At 44.0% G+C, this 18,318-nt stretch overlaps 1 protein-coding gene across 4 annotated transcripts in view; it reads right to left on the bottom strand.

Annotated features, from left to right (window-relative positions):
* CAPZB (capping actin protein of muscle Z-line subunit beta) overlaps window positions 1–9,119 on the bottom strand; it is a 173,261-nt gene extending 164,142 nt beyond the window's left edge. For 2 of the 4 annotated variants that reach the window (XM_020973225.2, XM_020973224.2), the window contains exon 1: window positions 7,419–7,730. In XM_020973225.2, the coding sequence (XP_020828884.1) occupies window positions 7,419–7,715 (297 nt within the window). In that variant the 5' untranslated portion in view covers window positions 7,716–7,730. The other 2 variants (XM_020973228.2, XM_020973227.2) reach the window with 2 other exon arrangements.
* Window positions 9,120–18,318: the final 9,199 nt, after the last annotated feature.

Raw genomic sequence — 18,318 nt, 5'->3', positions numbered from 1 at the left:
TCTCCCATTCCACAGGGATGCAAAAATGTACCTGCTTTCTGGAAGAGTGAATTTTATTGTAACATGTATCAAAAACACTCTTTTCCCCCAGATCCCTTGTTCACTTACAGACCAGTACATGTTTTACAACTTTTAAATCTAATGAGGCTTCCAGCTGAACTACGAAGAGAGCAAAACCTCGGGCTTTCCTGAGGAGGGCAGTTGGTGAAACACCCTGGTCAAGGGAAAGAATCTCTCTCCCCTCAGTCTATGGTTTTGAAAAAAGAACAAGGAAGGCAGATAATTCCTAAAGATTCTAGAGTGTGGTATATCCTGGTCAAACACCCTAAGCAATTAACTTGCATAACACACAAAGCACACGTGGTCTCGTCTCATCTTCACTAACAGCAGCATGCAGGGAAGAGTGAGGAAAATGTTGAATTTGAAGCAAAACCTAAATTCAAATCTCAGCTCTTCTTGGACTGACTCCCACACAATCATGTCCCCTCTAGGATAAGCTCAACACCAGGAATCTCATCTGCTTTGGTCCTCACACCTCATCAGCAGACTCTGACCCTCTGATTGAGAAGTGGAGCAAAAAATTCCCAAAGCTAACACTTAAAGAGGGTTCAGAAATCAGTCAACTAACTGTTCATTTACCACTTGCTGCTCTACTTGGATTCAACTGCATCATCATCCTGGCCTTCAAGTGAGGCACTTTCTTTCCCATCTGCCCTTTTCAGCTTCCTTTCAGGTGTTGAATTCCTCTTTGGACTGTAAACTCCTTGAGGGCAGGGCCTGTCTTTTTCTTATTTGTATAGCCCAGTGCCTAGCACATAGTAGGTATAGAACCCCAATCCTAGAAATACACTAGTGGGACACACACGGTGTAAAGGAAAGAATGGGATGGTTCTTGAATCCGGTCACAAGATCGATCACAGATCTAGGGCTGCAAGGAATGTCAGAGGCCAAGGAGTCCTTGGCCTACCTCTATTTAGCTGTTACCCTGGGCAGGTCATGAAAGATGAACCCTCAGTTTCTTTTTCTGTTATAACAACCCTTACCCTTTACAGGGCTGTCTGTGAAGATACAGTGGGACAGTTCTAAAGTCCATATAGAAATGCCAACTATGATAGTTAACATGGTTAGCAGCATCTCAAAAACAGTCAACTTCCCCCCTTCAATGGAAGAGAGTTCGTTGTTCACTAGGAAGCCTAGTGAAAAAGGCTTTTTCCTATCTAGTTCAATCTGGTTTCATTGGCTAGACCATAAAGCAACTTACAAGGTATGCTGTAACAGATGTTTCACATGTAGACCACTCCCTGAACACATTAAATGTGGTTCACCCAAGTTGCCTTTGGACTCATTCCAACTTCCAAAATCAAAAATATTTCTCAACCTCTGACCTCACATCACCATGATCCCAGCTGTCAATGTGCCTGGCACCCAGGAATCAGGCTTCCCAGCAACACACACCAGATCAAGCAAGACAACTGCTGATCCAGTTCACTACGCTCTTCCTATTCCCCAAGCTGCAGGTCTTCAAAAGTAAGCTCAAGCTCACCAATTCAGAGGTCCTGGCTCTGGCCTACAGAACTGTAAAGATGAGGGCCTTCTGGGGCAGGACAGATACATCACTGTACTTTGCGAAGAGCAATCTGGAGGCCAGAGGGCTGTGGCCAAACCTGGGCACTGCTCGGGGCACAATCACACACAGAGTGAGGCTCAGTTTGGCACTGATGACGAAAAACAGACTCATCACCACTGACGTTCATACAGCAGACATTCAACAAAGGACACCAGAGGTGTTTCTGCAGTACTCAAGGCACCTTAAAATGAGACTTTTTTGTGAGTACAATGTTAACAGTGCCTCCATCCTGTTTTTAAGGACAAAACTGTATGAAAAAAGCCCACCTCTACTAAACTGTACCTAATCTCCTTGGGGGGAGTCTCCAAAATAACTGATGTGCCAATTCCTAATGCCTGCATCAAATGAAGGCAAGGTTATGCCCCAAATCTTCCAGATGACTAGTTTTTTTGTGAATGATTCCACCATACAATATTAAGAAAAGGGAATCTGATTTCAAGAAAATGCCCGAAGTATGGTATTACTAATATTATTGTTATACCATATAATACTAGATGGTATGTTATTTATAGATATTATACAAAGAATCTTGGACTTTGGAGTCAGAAAGACATGAGTTCAAGTCCTGACTCTGACAATGATTTTGGCTAAGTCTCAAACCACACTATGCCTTAGTTTCTCTATCTGTAAAATAGGAGTATCACCCTATTGGCCCAAAACTGACTTGAATAAAATCTGAATATGGACTCTCATTGCACTTATTCAGCATGTCTGTATTTCCCTTTCATAAGGAAATTTTGGGGAACAACCTTGCTTATAGATCAATATAATATTACAGTTATCTCTTCCATGTGGATGTGGCGCCCCCACAATCTGGAAAATCCGCATAAAAATTTTTGTCCTTCCCTTCATACCAGAGAAGAAGTCTGAATTATTACAGCGTATACATATATTTTATGTATTTCTGACTTTCTAAACTTTTTCTGTGTTGTCTGCTAGCCTTCGCGTGTTATTAGTGGCTTCTGCAAAACTCCCCTCAAAATTCCCATTTAATTTCTTCGGTTAAGCCATGGATATATTGAAACCATCATGGGAAAAACCACAATGTAGAAGGGATAACTCTACTATAACATTACTTATCCTTCTACAGCATCACTGGGAAGATTAAATGAGAGAAAGTATATTGTAAATTGAAAAGTACTAAACAAGCAGGTTGGCATCGTTAAGTTATTATTTTTTTTAAAAAGTTACTATTAATACCAATGGGCCACTATTTGCTACCCTCTCATCCTGCCTCAGTTTTTAAAAGTATCATTTTCAAAGTGAGACAGATCATACATGCTTTAGAAATTCAAACTTCCATCTCACCCAATATTTTTTAATTAAAAATATTTCCTTTAACAAATGCAATTTAGCCAGCAAGGCTGAAGCATCTTATAAAACATCATTAAAGGATTTAGCCAAGACTATTTTTAAGATAATAGCCTCATAGCTGATCCCAAATTGCAAAGGATAACACTGTTTACTCCAAGAGAAAAGGAATATGATAGTGTTTTGAGCAAAGGATAGCCAAGTGCCAAGTTCTATTTGTTACTGGTCATTTATGTCTTAACCTGCAAATATGCAGTATTCTCCAGGCCTCTTGGGGAATAAGGAGATGATGAATTTATCTGTAAAACATTATGAGGCCTGTGAGAACAAATCTTCAGTTCATGTAGGCTACCACTTAACAAGCTGCTAAATGAGAAGTCGGAGACATCTGGATGGGATCCATATGACCTTTGAGGAAGATGTCACAAAGGACAACTAGTATGTTCTCCCCACATGTCCTCTGGTGCCACCACCGGCTAGAGAATAGTTTGAGGAATAGAGCATTAGTCTGAGCTGGGCTGCCCCAAAAGGTCACAGATTTAAAGCAGGAAAGGCCCTCACCCATAAATAATCTTAGTCCATTCTAGCCCCCTCATTTTACAGAGGAAGAAACTCAGGACCAAAGAGGTTAAGTAAGAGCCTTGGCCCAAGGTCCCAGAGCCATCACTGGATACAGCTCTGGTCCTGGATTCAGGCCGTCCTAGGCTTACAAGCTGCCTGTCACACTCAGCATTTGCTGAACCCACCAAAAGTGACAGTCTGCACTCAACTTTCAATAGAAGACATTGAAGTGTATCTCACAGGGTGTTTGTGCAAACATGTGAAATAATACACATACAAAGTGCTTGGTAAACATCAAAGTACTATATAAATGGGAGCTATTAGCAATTAAAGCCAGGGCTTCTGATCTCAAGCCTGGGGCTCGCTCTTTCCACTATTTGATACCTCTTAGTGTTCAAAAGAGCAAACAGCTCCTTAGCACAGTGGGTGGTACACAGAAAGCATTTAATAAACACTGAAGTATCAGCGATGGGATCTGAACCCCCCAGGTCTACCTAACCCCAAGTCTGGCTATCTATCTGCTCTTCCAAAGAACTTCCGGAACAGTTAAGTACTTTATATACATGGATCTTCTCATTTCAGCCTCAAAATTAAATGAGATACAAGCACTTCACAGCAGAGAAGAAAATGGAGACTCAGAAAGTTTAAGTGACTTTGTCCAGGAGTGCACTCTTGGCAGTCAAGGCTGAAAGTCAATTGATCCCATATGATCTCCACCAGGCTTCAAGCATTGATTAGACACCTACCTGGCCCAGAGAGCAGGGGTATCAAAAGAAAACCTTACCACCCTAACAAGTTCACACTGAGAACAGGCCACAAGGGAACGAGGCCAGCCTACCTGCATACTGTATAGTGGGACAGCTGAAGTATGCACCATTATACAAACCAAAAGGCCTAGAGGGACACATTAGTACATACTTTTCAACGTTACACTTGTAACCATATTACAACTCAGCTCTTCCTGTCAAAACACTCCTATGAAGGTCTACTTTCACCATCAGAAGGAGAAGCCTGGATTGATTAGATGGCATGCTGTGGAGAGTGAACTGGATCTGCAGTCCAAGGACCAGGCTGGGAAGAAATCCGGCCTCAGCTCTTCACTCATGCATGACCTGTGACCCCAACAAAGCCCCTTCTATTTTCAACTATAAAATGAAGCAAGGTTGGACAAGATGGCCTCTAATGTCTCTTGCAGCTCCAAATCTATGAGCCTATGATGTAGCCGGGTCACTTGTGGACTTTCTCCAAAGAGCCAATTATTCACAGTGAAAGTTTTCTCTTGCACTTAATTTGTCTACACTGATCCCAGGCTGCCTCCACCCACTGCCTTGAGGGTGTATACACCCTTGGGAATGGAAACTAATTTCATTAACAGAGCACAATCCAAGAAGGAAAATTTGCTACCACAAAATAAAAATTAAAGTCTTTCCAAAGTCTTATGATCCCAAGCTGAAAAGAGTCATCCTGTATAAGCCTTTCATTTTACAGATAAGGAAAGAGAAGTCCAAGGAGGTCAAACTTTTGTGTTCTCTCAGTCCATTCTTTTCCTTCAATGCCCCACCCAGGTGGTAGTTACAGGATCTGTAGGCACTGAGGCCTGACCTACGGTATCAGCACACTGGAAAGGCTTGGAGCATTCTCTGTCTCTCATCAAAGTCCAATCTCCTCATCATGGAGGATCAACTCATCCTAAGAGGGCTGGCAACAAGGAGTTTCTGGCCAACCGAGGGGTGGAGAGGTGGTATACCTAGATCAGGAGAGAGAGAGCCCTTACAAACAAAATCAGAGTTTGCTGAAATATCAAGGTGCTAGGAAAGTTTCCTCCTTGAAGAATAGACGAATGACTGTTTGCTAAACACATTCACACAATTCAGGCACTGAAAAGGTGTTCAGAGTTTATAATCTGACTCCTTCATTTTACAGATGAGGACACTGACACCCAGGTATGCCCTAGGTCCTGCTACTAGTGGCAGAGGTAGGAGATCTCAACTCAAGGCTCTAGCTACTTCATGTCCAGGAGAGAAAGACATAATCATGTCAAATTCGTTTTTTAAGCGACTTTAGATTCAGATCACCAAGCCTCCATTTTCCCAACTCTGAAAACTGGTTTAACAGGATCCAGTGGTATTAGTCAAGCATTTGCCTGATTTTTGCTATCTAGACCATGGATCCAAACAAGAAGCCTCAGGAACTCAACTGAATTATGGCCTAGCAGACAGACACTGGCCCTACAGGTCTCAAAGGATGAGTGTAAAACTCAAGGCTCCTAAACCTACACCCAAACAGGAAGTATCCAAAAGAATAGACCAATTCCAGACACATGACCATCATCACTGCAAACACTCTCACTGAAAAAGAAGTCTGGACACCTGGGCCTAACTTGGGGTGCACATGTCCCTTGACTTCTCTGTGCCTCAGGCTCTTTGTCGTGTTAAACTGAGTGGGTTGGACCCTCTTATACCCAATATATCATATCTCTCTTCATATCATATAGCTCTTCTAGATTGGGTTTCCTCATGAAATTACCTCCAGAACAGAAAAGCCATTAAGCTGCTACATGGGGTGGGGGGAAAATACTACTAAATCATTCACTCATTTGGGAAAAGGAAGACAACTATCAAACTCTCAAGTATGAACAGATGCTCACTGTCTTTCTATGACTAAATGACAAAGACTACTAGGTGTTATGTTTAAATGGAATTTCAAAGAACCTACAAACTTTCCTCATAAGTCCAACTATCAAGTTTTAATGTTTAAAGAGATCCCCAGAAAATGAAGATGTTTCCATAGGGATGATGAAACTTGCTCTGCTTGGCCCTTAGATGCAAAACTAAAATGCAAGTAGGCAAATTCTGTTTACAATGATTACTGCTGACTGAAAAGGGACTGCCTCAGGAGACAGCAAGGTCCCCAGCCCCCCAGTGATAATCAGGAATCCCCTAAGACTCCCTTCAGCTTTGGGGATGGGTGGACTAGACCTCTAAGATCCCTTCCAACTCTGCAAGTTGAAGTGTATGAACTTAATTCTACAAGCCAAGGAGTAAAATTTCATCCAACATGAGAATTCACCAAACTTTCATTGGATTTAGAGACAGAAACTAAGTTTGAATCCCATCTTGCTGTGTGACCTTAAGCCAGTCACAACCTTTGATTATCATTTCATCCTGAAAATGAGACGACCTGTAATGCCCTTCCAGCTCTAATTCCATGACCCCTATGATACTTTACAGATTGCAACCCTTAATGAGTATACTACAGAGGGGGGAAAAATCATCCCTTAGTGGCTAGTTTTCTGACCCTCATGGAACCTATAACAGTAGCTAACCTAGTACTGGGGAAAAAAATACAGTGGAAAAAACCAGGTCTGGAGTCAAGGGGAACTAGGTTGAAATCTCAGCTTGCACACCTAGGTGACTTTGCCCAAGTCACTTGAGCTCAATGGGCAGGAGTTTCGATGATGTGTAAAATGAAAGGGGTTTGCTGGAATCACAATCTCCAGGATCCTTTCTTCCAGCTCTAAACCTCCTATGTCACCTAGGCCTAGTCCACAGTCACAGTAGTAGGACCTAGAGTTTGAGCCCCCCTGGCTTCCAAGATCTTACTGAATTCAACAAAAACAATCCTAACATCTTACCAAAACAGGTGATCTTCCCGGCTCTTTTGGTCTGGGAGACTGAAAAACCACTTGTCCTAGGTGAGACAGTAAAGCCTGAGACCATGGGCTTGGACGGTTCTAGTGAAGTTTCCATCTAAATCAGGCAATCAGTCTAATATGCTTCACCTACAAGCAGTCCTAAGGTCCCATAACCTGCTCCCCACCCCACCCTAGAAACACAGTATGGATTGTCAAAGAAGAGCAAGGGTTGTGCTTGGAGGGCTCTGGAGCTTCATTAACAAAACCACCAAGAACAGAGCTCACCTTTCCCAAAGTCTTTCCAAAAGAGGCACTTCTAATTTTTGCCACCTGGTTGTTCAGGTTAGACAGAAAACAGCGCCTTTGCACGGGCTGCATGGTGCCTGGTACAGTTTGCTCGCTGTACAGTGGGCGTTCAATAAATGCTCCTGAGTGACAGGGGCCCGATTGTGCGCTCATTCCCTCGGGCTGACAGCTCCCCCCTCCCACTGTGACCGAGGGAGGTTCAGCCATCCATCCCTGGCCCTCGGGTCGCAGGAAGCCAGGTTGCCAACCACTCCAAGAGGCAGGCACCCAGCGCATCTCATGGGGCTGAGACTGAGGAGGGAAAGAACAGCTGGTGCCTGGAGAAGCCCGGCTGCCTGCATGCCCCTATCTCCCTCCTAAAACGTCTCCCCCCAGATACCTGAAAGCCCTGACTCCTTGGACTGCCACCCCCAAATCTGGCCCCCCGCCTTGCCCACCACGGCCTGGGCCACCCGTTCTGCGCCCTCCCGGCTGAAGGCACAGGGGCTACACGTGTAGGGGGGGTTCCCCTGGCTGGTGATTAGGGGAACAGGAGAGCAGGAACAGGAAGGCCTGGGGGAAGGGGCCCAGAATGGCCCCCAGTCGGGGCCAGAGCCCAGGAAGTGGGTGGGGACGGGGTTGGGGCAGGGTCAGTCCCCTCAGCCCTAGGCCGGCCCAGCCCCGACTTCTCCTAGGGCCCCAAAGTCCAAGTCTTTCTAACTCCCCCCACCCACTTGCCCCTCCCTGGGGAAGCAGACCCCTTCCTCAGCCCCTCCCCCAACAGTCAGGGAGACCCTCCCCCTCCAGAGGGCTAGCTCCTCCCCGCAACGGTTCCCAGTCCCCCTCCCCCAGCAGCCAGTGCGCCCCCTCCCCAAAATAGCAAGCTGCCTGCTCAAGGCAGCAGCCCCTCCCCCCAGCAGTGTCCCTCGCCCCCCGCAGGGCCCACCCTCGGAAGGGGCAGAGGCGGGCAGGAAGGGGAACTCCGGTGGACAGGGGCAGGGCAGGCCTTTACCATGGCGGCGGCCCCACTTCCAGTCCCGGTCGGTCCCGCTGTGTCTGACTCTCCTCCGGCAGCAGCGGCGGCGGCGGCGGCGGCAGCAGCAGCACGGCCCGGCGCTTCCACTTCCCCGGGTGCCTAGGAGTGAACATCCGGGTCACCGGCTCCCCCGCCCCCTCCTCCGCCCCCTCCCCCCCCGGCCTCGCCTCGCCTTGTCTCCCTCCCTTCCCTGCCTTCCTCCGCCCCGCCCCGCCCCCGGCTCGGCCTGGCCCTGCCCCGCACCGCTCCGTTCCGCCAATGAGAATGCGGCTCCCCAGCCATAGCCAAGTATGGAGCGCGGCGCTGGGCGGCCCCAGCGGGCGGGGCCCGGAATGGGGAAGTGAGGCGAGCGGGGAGGAGCGAGGGCGGGGGAGGAGAGGGGAAAGCATGGGAGGGGAGGGGAAAGGCGGAGGAAACTGACTAGCTGGAGTCCCGGGCAGTGGCGCTGCCCCGGGCTGCCTGGGTGGAGCACGGGGTGGGGGAGGGTCGGGGCTCGCCCGCCGGAGAGGTTTAGGAGCTGGCCCGGGAAGGAAAAACTGTCCCCAGGAGTCCGGACTGTGCTTGAAATCAGAAGACTCAGCGGGTTCCCAGCGTACGAGGCTCTCTGCTGGTACTGGTGCTGCTGCAGCTGGCCAGCTGGGCAAACCTGGCTTCTCCGGGCTTCGGTTTCCTCATCTGAAAAATTAAGGGGGTTGGACTAAATGACCTCTAAAGTCCCTTGTAGTTCTAACAAACCAGGCTTCTAGGTCCCTCCCAGACCTGACATTCCATATTCTAAGGTACTTCCCAGACCTGACATTCTGTATCCTAAGGACCCTCCCAACTCTGACATTTCTCTGTTTTAGGGCCCCTCCCGGCTCTGACTTTCTCTGCTCTAAGGGCCCTGCTAGCTCTGACGTTCTGTTTTATTTTGCCTGGAAACAGTCTTCCAAGGCATTTTCCAGCCATCTCAACATAGTTGTCGGCTTCCACCACCATCCTCATTTCCTCCAACCCACCCCCACCCCAGAACATAGAGCCCTAGTCCCCCAGCTCTGATAAGTGCCATTCTTATCCTCAACATTCTTCTTCTTTCATCCCTCTTATCTGACCTGTTGCCAAGGCCTGCTCCTTCTCCCTTCACAATAACTCCCCTATATGCCCCCTTCTCTCATCTGACACTATCACCACCCTGCTGCAGGCAGGCCCTCATCACTGTGTGCCTGGATTATTGCAATAGACTGCTAGTTGGTCTCCCTGTCCCAAGTGTCTCCCCACTCCAGCCCATACTCCAGTTGGTTTTCAAGTTGATCTTCCTTACCATAATCACGTCACAACTCCCCTCTCCCCATTCAGCAAACTCCAGTGAATCCTCATTACCTCCAGGATCAAATATAAAATCCTCTGTTTGGATTTTAAAGCCCTTCATACATAACCCAGCCGACTCTTAACTTTTCTAGTCACACCCCCCTTTCTCTTCAATGCAGTAAAACGCTGGCTTCTTTGCTGTTGCTGGTACAGGACATTCCATCTCCCCATTCTTTGCATTTTCTCTGGCTTCCCCCCATACCTGAAACCCTTTTCCTCCTTATCTCCACTTCGTCTTGGCTTTCCTGGCTTCCTTCAAGTCTCAGCAAAAGGCCTACTTTTTGCAAGAAGCCTTTCCCAATTCTCTTCAATGTTCTTGCCCTTTCTCTGATATCATCTCCAATTTATCCTGTCTATAACTTGTTTGCGTTTTGTCTCCCTCATTACACTAAACTCCTGGGAGTAAGGGCTGCTTTGTCTTTCTTTGAGTTTAGCACAGCGCCTGGCACATAGTAGGCGCTTGATACTTGCTTCTTAATTGACTTGCTTTTGCCTTACCTAGCTTCAAATGAAGCTCTGATGCCACATCTCATCCTTACCATGCCACTGAGATCATTATAACCCATACCTTTCTAGGTCTTCTTGGGTTTTCTCCCCTTAGAAAGTAAACTCCTTGAGGGCAGGGACTGTCTTGCTTTCCCTAAATCGTAGATCTAACCACCTCACCCCCCAGACTCAATAAACTCCAACCTTGTTAAGTCCAACTCTTCATAATTTTGGTTGGGGTTTTTTGTTTGTTTTGGTTTTGGTAAAGATAACCAGAATGGTTTGCTATTTCCTTCTCCAGCTCATTTTACAGGTGGAGAAAATGAGGCAAACAGAGGCTTAATGACTTGCTCAGGTCACTCAGCTAGTAAATGTTTGGGTACAAACCAGATTAAAATGTGATTGACACAATATTCATTTTTCAGTTGTAGTGACTTTTCACGATCCCATTTGGGGTTTTCTTAGCAAAAGATACTGGAATGATTTTCATTTCCTTCTCCAGACCACTTTACAGATGAGGAAACTGAGGCAAACAGAGTTAAGTGACCTGCCCAGGGTCATTCAGCTAGTAAGTATGTGAGGCTGGATTTGAACTTAGGTCTTCCTGACTCCAAGTCTGGCACTCTGTCACCCCCTAGCTGCTCTCCAATACCTCGCTGTAACTTCTAGGAGCAAATATAAACTATTTCCCCCCACACACACATTTTTTAAAGCTTTGGCCCCTTCCTGAACCTTTCCAGTTTTCTTATATATTACTTCCCGATATGCTCACTGGAGTCCAGTCATACTGACCTACTTTCTGTTCCTCACACAATCCCCCACCTCCATGCTTTTGCACTGGCTGTTTTCCATGCCTGGAATACATTTTCCTCTCATCTTTGCCTCTTACAACCTCTGTTTTAAAACTCAGCGCAAATGCCACCTTCTGCTGGAGGCCTTTCCTTACTCCCCTCACCCCCACTCCCACCACACATACACCCAGTTGTCAATGTATTCCCTTCAAAGTATACTTTCTATCTCATCTGTATGTATCTTGTACTGTATATAACATCTTTTATGTATCTTGTACTGTATATAATTCTCTATGTATATGTTGCCTCCAGTTGAATGTAAGCTCTTTTAGGGCAGATAAATTTTTCTTTTTCTTTGTATCTCTAACACTGAGCACAGTACCAAACACATACATAGTAAGCAATTATATGAATACTAGTTATTTTCATTACACCACATTGCCTCTCAAAAATAAGTTATATAACAATACTACTACTAATAATAATTAACATTTACATAGCACACCTTAAGGTTTACAAAGAGCTTACATCAGGTAGGTGTAAGGATCAAATGGGGAAATGTGAGTAAGAGCTCTTTGAAACCTAGGTTTGGTAAGCATCTCAGTGATGAAGAAGATGATGATGATGATGATGATGACCATGAGAACAATGACCAATCAGATGTTTTAATCAGATTTTTCTCTTAGCCACCTGCCATGAGTTTTAGCATGATGTATTCTAGTGTTCTGACTGAAAATCAGGAAGAGAACTCTATGCATCCAGAATCAGAACCCAACCCAATCCATTTATTGAGTGCCTACTGTGTGTCGGGCACCATGCTAGTCACTGGAGATACAAAGAGAATAGACAAAACCAAACAACAACACCAAAAGCAAAACCCCACACCAAGTCCTGCTCCAGGGGCTCATATTCTACCAGGCAGGATGGACACAGATGAGTAAATGCATGTTAATTTGAGAAGGGAGACAGTGTTAATAGCTAGGGTAATCAGGAAAGCCTTCTCTTAGGAAGTGGCATATGAGCTGAGCTTTGAAAGAAGCCAGGCATGCTGAGAGACAGGGAGCATCTTGGGCTTGGGGGACAGCCAGAGCAAAGGCAGGAAGATGGAAGATGAAACAGCAGGGCCAGTTTGCCTGGAACATCGAGTGGGTGGAGGGAACTGTACGTAATAAGTCTGCAAAGGTAGGCTGGAATCAGATTGAAAAGGGCTTTAAATGCCGAGTTGAAGAGTGTATTTTATCCTAGAAGCAATCCAAACCTCTTGGCACATTGACAACTGAGGAAAACAGCAACTATAGGAAAGGCATTGCATGTAACTATGCAAATGATCCCAGTAGGTTCCTGTTGGGCCTCAAAAAGAAAGACAAGCAGAACTAAACGACGACCAGGAAGGAGATTTCCATTGGATGAGGGAACACTGGTTGGTTAATGGTCATCCAATGGAATCAGCTGTGGCTAGACCACTCTGATTACAGGATGCCAGAGCTGAGCAGAACACTGGAGAAGCTCTCCTCCGAATCCCTTATTTCAACAGATGAAGAATCTGAGGTCCAGAATGGAGTGGGCCTAGCTTAAGTCACCCAAGCAATAAGTGAAAGTGTCAGCATCTGAATCTAATTCTAAATCCAAATCCATTGCCCTTCCACTACTCTACAGGGCTTCAACCTCATACTTCTGAATTAGCCTACTAGAAAATTAATGATCAGTTGTGCACAAGGCCAAAAATGACAACAACAGGTAGTTACACACCGCCTTATAGTTTACAAAGCTAGAAAGTTTCCCTGTATTTTAATGGGCCCTTCTCTTTTTGAATTCAGATTTAAACATTAAAATTCTCTCTTTGAGGATAATGCTCAGAAAATTTGAAAGTCAGATTTCAAATCAGGTCAGCCCATATTTATATCATGACATTTTAGAATCTAGAGCTGGAAAGGACCTTAGAATTATCTGTTGTTCAAGATGTCATAAGGATAAAGAATTACAAGTAAGGAAATACAAGTTTTTTAAAATCAGGTATATTTTAAACTTACCCTTCAAAATAGTTTATTAACTTTTGCTATAGAGTCTATGAGTTCTTTTTTGCAGAGGAATGGAGGTGGCAGGTTCCTAGGATGACAAGATTTAGAGCTAGGAGGACCTTCCAAGATAATGGAGTCTAATGCCTTGCTCTGGACTCCTTCATCATGACAGTCCCTGGGCCTCAGCCCCTGCTGGGGAGAAGCTCATCAACAGGAAACTGATTATCACAGGGACTGCTTCAGCTGTGGTACTCATCCCTTGTCAGTAGCTTCAGTTCCCTCAGGCCTTCTGATTGGAGGGCAGAATCTCCCTTAAAGAGAGCCAGAAGCTTGGCTAGTTCTTCATTTCCCACCCACCATCTACCCTGCTTGGTTTCAACTTCACCATCATCCTGCCCCGCCCCAGTACCCCTTCTTTTCATCTTCCTTGTCTGTGTTGTCTTCCTCCATTAGATTGCAAGCTCCTTGAGGTCTTGGATTATCCCTTCTTTTCTTATTTGTATCCTCAGTGCTTAGCACACTGCCTGGCACTTAGTAGGCACCTAATAAATGCCTATTGTGTTGTATTTTCCAGATGAATAAACTGTCACTCCAAGAGGGAAGATTTGCTTCAAATCACTTAAGTAGTATGTAGCAGGAACAAGATTCAAGGCCAAGTCTCCCAAAATCAAAATATAATCCTCTTTCCTCTACACCAGCAGTTCTCTCTCTCTCTCTCTCTCTCTCTCTCTCTCTCTCTCTCTCTCTCTCTCTCTCTCTCTCTCTCTCTCTCTCTCTCTCTCTCTCAGCAATGGCGGTTAAGTGACTTGCCCAGGGTCATACCGCTAAAAACTGTCTGAGACTGGATTTGAACTCAGGTCCTCCTAACTCCAGGGCCAGCACTCTATCCACTGTTCCACCTACCTGCCCCAATACCAGCAGCTCTCAAAGTTTTTGTTCTCAGGATCCTTAGCTACTCTTTTTTAAAAACTATTGAAGATCTCAAAGTATTTTTGTTAATATGAATTGTATCAATATATGCCATATTAAAAATTTCAATGTCTTAATATTGCTCTGAAAATGGTTTTTACCTCAGAGACCCATAAGAATTGCTGCTCTACACCATGTACAACCCAAGTCTAGCAAGAAACCAGGTTGTGGACCCCTAAATAAGTCAATCAGCAAGCAATAAACCTTTAAGCCCAGGATAGTGGAGTATAATGCAAACAATGCTGAGATCAGAGTTAAGACCAACTTTGAGTTCCACCCCCAACACTGAGGAGCTAGCTGTGTGATCACAAGCAAGTGATTAGACATCTCTAAGCTGCAATTTCCTCCTCTGAAAAATATGGATAATAATAATAGCTACTAATATTTATATAATACTTTAAGGTTTGCATGCTTGATATCTGTTGAATGCTCACAACAACCCTGGGAGTTAGGTGCTATGATTCTTCCCATTTTACAGATGAGGAGAGGTCATATGACTTTCTTAGAATCACATGCCTAATAAGTATCTGAAGTAGGATTTGAATTTGGAACTTCTGCCTCCCAAGTCAGGGCTTTCTATTCACTATGCCACCTAGTTAGATAGTAATACTTATATAACTTAACCTAACATGGGTGTTTTAGAAAACCTGCCTTATAAACCTTGAACTACCCCTAGAAATGTGAGCAAATTCTACTAGAACTGAAATTTTTTCTTGTTTCAGACTGTCCAAATCATGGCAGTTAAAGTCTCAGGCATCAGTTTGCCATTGACTACTATTTTTTCCTCCCAAAATGTACTCAGTCTATTGCTTATGTGCAAAATCATTGGTGCCCTTCTAGCCACAGAGTAGAATTTTTTTCCATCCTACATCATCTTGAAAGAACATGTAACATGAGGGAGGAGACCACTGGCCCATAGACAGCCTTGTTGTTTTTCAAGTGTTTCCAAGAGCCCAAGTGGTTGTCAGGGCCAAGAGCATGCTCTAGTCTGTAGTTAAATACAAGCATCTTGGGGTTTGGAGCTGTTATTGTTCCTTCCCTAATAGGTACATGGAAGAACTAACAGCTGCTGTCTGTTTGGACCAGAAGTATTTGCATTATAAGCATCTGCAGAGTCTTGCTTTAAGTGATGGGCTGGTCTCCTCCAATGGAGGCCAGCTGTTGGAAGGGTTTTGTTTCGTTTTGTTTTGTTTTATTTTTTTAATAAGTGTGTTTAGGAGAACTCATGCTTTGTTTATTAAGATACTGATCTAGTTACCCTCTGGAGTAGACTTTACAATTGGAAGAGGGGTGGGACAGGAATGGGAATGGAAGCTTGTCCAAATAAATTTGTTCAAATTCAGAGCCCACCAGAATCCCAGGCTACAGTAAGAACTAGGCTCCTGATAGCTAGGCCATGACTCAGGGAGAGCAGCTTCTGCTGGAACAACTAAGTACCTTGTGATTAGATAGAGCATTAAAGGATAAAATTATGCAATAGACAATAATAATAACTAAGACCCAACAGTGGAATCAGGAAACCGCCTATGGGTAACATCTGCATGATCTTATCTTATACTAGTCAACAAAGTTTAATTGAAGAAAGGTTGAATCATACAAATCTGTTTATGAAAATGGAGGAGTCTATGATAACAATTCAGGTCCAGGTCATCACCACCAAAAAATATAGATGAGTTATCCTTGAGGAGCCTGAATTTATTGATCAATGCAGTTTATTGAAGGAAATAGTAGGAACTATGTAACAACACATCATTGCAGGCTGCAAAAATTTAGCACTTACCAAATATATAGAAAGATATGACCACCATGTTGGTGGGGATCCTGCTTCAGAGGTTCAAAACTTCAGAAGTTCACTATTGTTGACACTTGAACAGGCAATAAATCACCTTACTGTAAATACAAACCTGAAAATACCCTTGAGAATTCAAAAAACAAACTGTCCAGGAGCTGGAGTATTATCACAGACAGAACAATGACCCACAATCATCCTCATATTACAGTAATCCATAAAATTTAAGAACAATGTTTTAAGTAGGTATTATTATACTACTCACAAATTCCAAGTTATAAGAAATGAAAAGCATCCAGAATATACAGACAATGGAAGAAATCAAAACTATGAAGGAACAGGATGAGTTACATATAATTCTTATTTTTTTTTTATCTGATACTGGAGCTTCTGAAGATGCTTTTAGTGAGCCTAGAGAAGATGACCTGGAAAGGCCCTCCTTCAATTCTTCCTCACGGTCACATGATGTACAGATCCCTCTCTATCCTAATCAGCCTCTCCTGAACCCAGCTTAGTTTTGTTAATGTTCCTCTTAAAATGTGGCAATTCTCCAGATACCAGCTGACCAGCACAAACAACTGAAAATTATTACTTCCTATAAACTGGGCACTAGATATTTAATTAATTAACTACCATCTCACTTTTTTTTAAAAGAGTGACATCACACTCCTGATATATTAAGATTGTGAACCACTACAATTTCTTTGCTATTTGTTTAACTTGTATTCATTTAACTATGTGTCTTTACAGTCTTTGAATATGGCAATTCATGGGGCAGTAGAAAGAAAGAGCAGGATTTGAAGTCAAGGGACCTGGGTTCAAATTCTGGCTCTTCCACTTACTACTGGGGTGGCCTTGGGCCTTTCTTGGCCACTGTTTCCTCAGCTGTAAAAGGAAGGCATTAGACAAGATAACCTCAAAGCTGCCTTTCAGTTCTCTATGATTTATGAGCCTAAAATTCTATAATGGCTTTGTCCCTCAAGTAACAATTGCAATGGAGCTACTTCATCTCTGTAGCTTACTTCCCACCCCCATGAAATGACAGTGTTGGATTCAGGGGTGGGGAACCTGTGGCCTCAAGGCCACATGTGGCCTTCTAGGTCCTTGGGTATGGCCTTTTGACCGAGTCCAAGTTTTATAGAACAAATCCTTTTATTAAGGGGATTTGTTCTGTGAAGTTTGGATTCAGTCAAAGGGCTACACTTGAGGACCTAGAGGGCCACATGTGGCCTCAAGGCCACAGGTTCCCCATCCCTGGATGATCTTTAAGGTTATTATTGTGGTTTGTCTTCCCAGTTCTGACTTCTGTGTTCTAATAGGATAATCCATCTTTGTTTTCTATGATATTCCATGGTCTCTTCCAGATGTAACATTCTATGTTTTAACATTTTATGTGTTAAGATCTCTACAATCCCTGACATTCAGAGTTCCAATGCCTTTTCCAACTCTGATATTCTGTGTAATTCTTTGTGACATTCTAAAGGTCCCAAAGTCTTCCCCTGCTCTGAAATTCTGTGGTCCAAGGACCTATCTGACATTCTAGGTTCTAACATTTTACCTTCTCTCTTTACCAATCTACCATTCTATGGTTATGATTCTATTGTCTATGTGAAATTGTGTCTTTCAAGAAGTTTAAGGAACTTGCTTGGTCACACAGCTAGTGAACCTGGACTCATAGCCAGGTAAGCAGAGAGGACCCAAAGACTGTAACTGTTTAACATACCATTTATTAAGCCTGACCCTGTCACATATAAGAAGATGTTTAATAAATACTTTGAATGATGAGAGCAGTGATGACAGACTTAGAATTATCTATAATTGGCTTTTTGGCAAGCCCCTGTCAGGAATTCTTGCAAACCACCCCAGCTGCTTTCCAAGATACCATGAGGATAAAGCAAATGACATACTGTAATGCTCATTGTTCTATAGACATCATCTGACAATCTGCACACACAAATTCCCACAGTGTTCAGTAGAGGTCAGTTGAAATTACAATCATTTTTGCCAGTCTGCAACCTGTGTTTACAAGTCTGGCCAAAGTTTTTCAAGACTGTAGGTATATATTTTATGTATAGAGCATTTTCATCAAAAAAAAATGGTCTAGAGTAAGGATAGGAATATGACCTCAGAAGACCTATATTATGTGTCCTTTCTCTACTGCTGACAACCTATGTGACTCTAGGCAAATTGCTTCACCCTTTCAAGTATCAGCTTCCTTACCTATAAAATGAGAAACATAACATAAGTTTTACTGTCTGCCAGAGATCTCAGGAGGATCAAAGGAGATTGTTTGTACACTTTGAAAACTGTAGAGCACTATAGAAACGTCAGCTATAATTGTTAATGGGGATGATGATGATGATGACTGTATGCTGCATGTGTGTAGAACCATGTATCTCAGACCAAACAACCAAAGACCTTTCATCCCTTTCAAGGCCCTGAAAACTCAACTCAAGTTTGTTAC

This window comes from Phascolarctos cinereus, unplaced genomic scaffold, assembly GCF_003287225.1.
Source record: "Phascolarctos cinereus isolate Bilbo 61053 unplaced genomic scaffold, phaCin_HiC Scaffold_726;HRSCAF=1367, whole genome shotgun sequence".
Lineage (NCBI taxonomy): Eukaryota > Metazoa > Chordata > Mammalia > Diprotodontia > Phascolarctidae > Phascolarctos > Phascolarctos cinereus.
The sequence above is the reverse complement of the archived record's forward strand: the minus strand, read 5'-3'. Positions and strand labels throughout refer to the sequence as shown.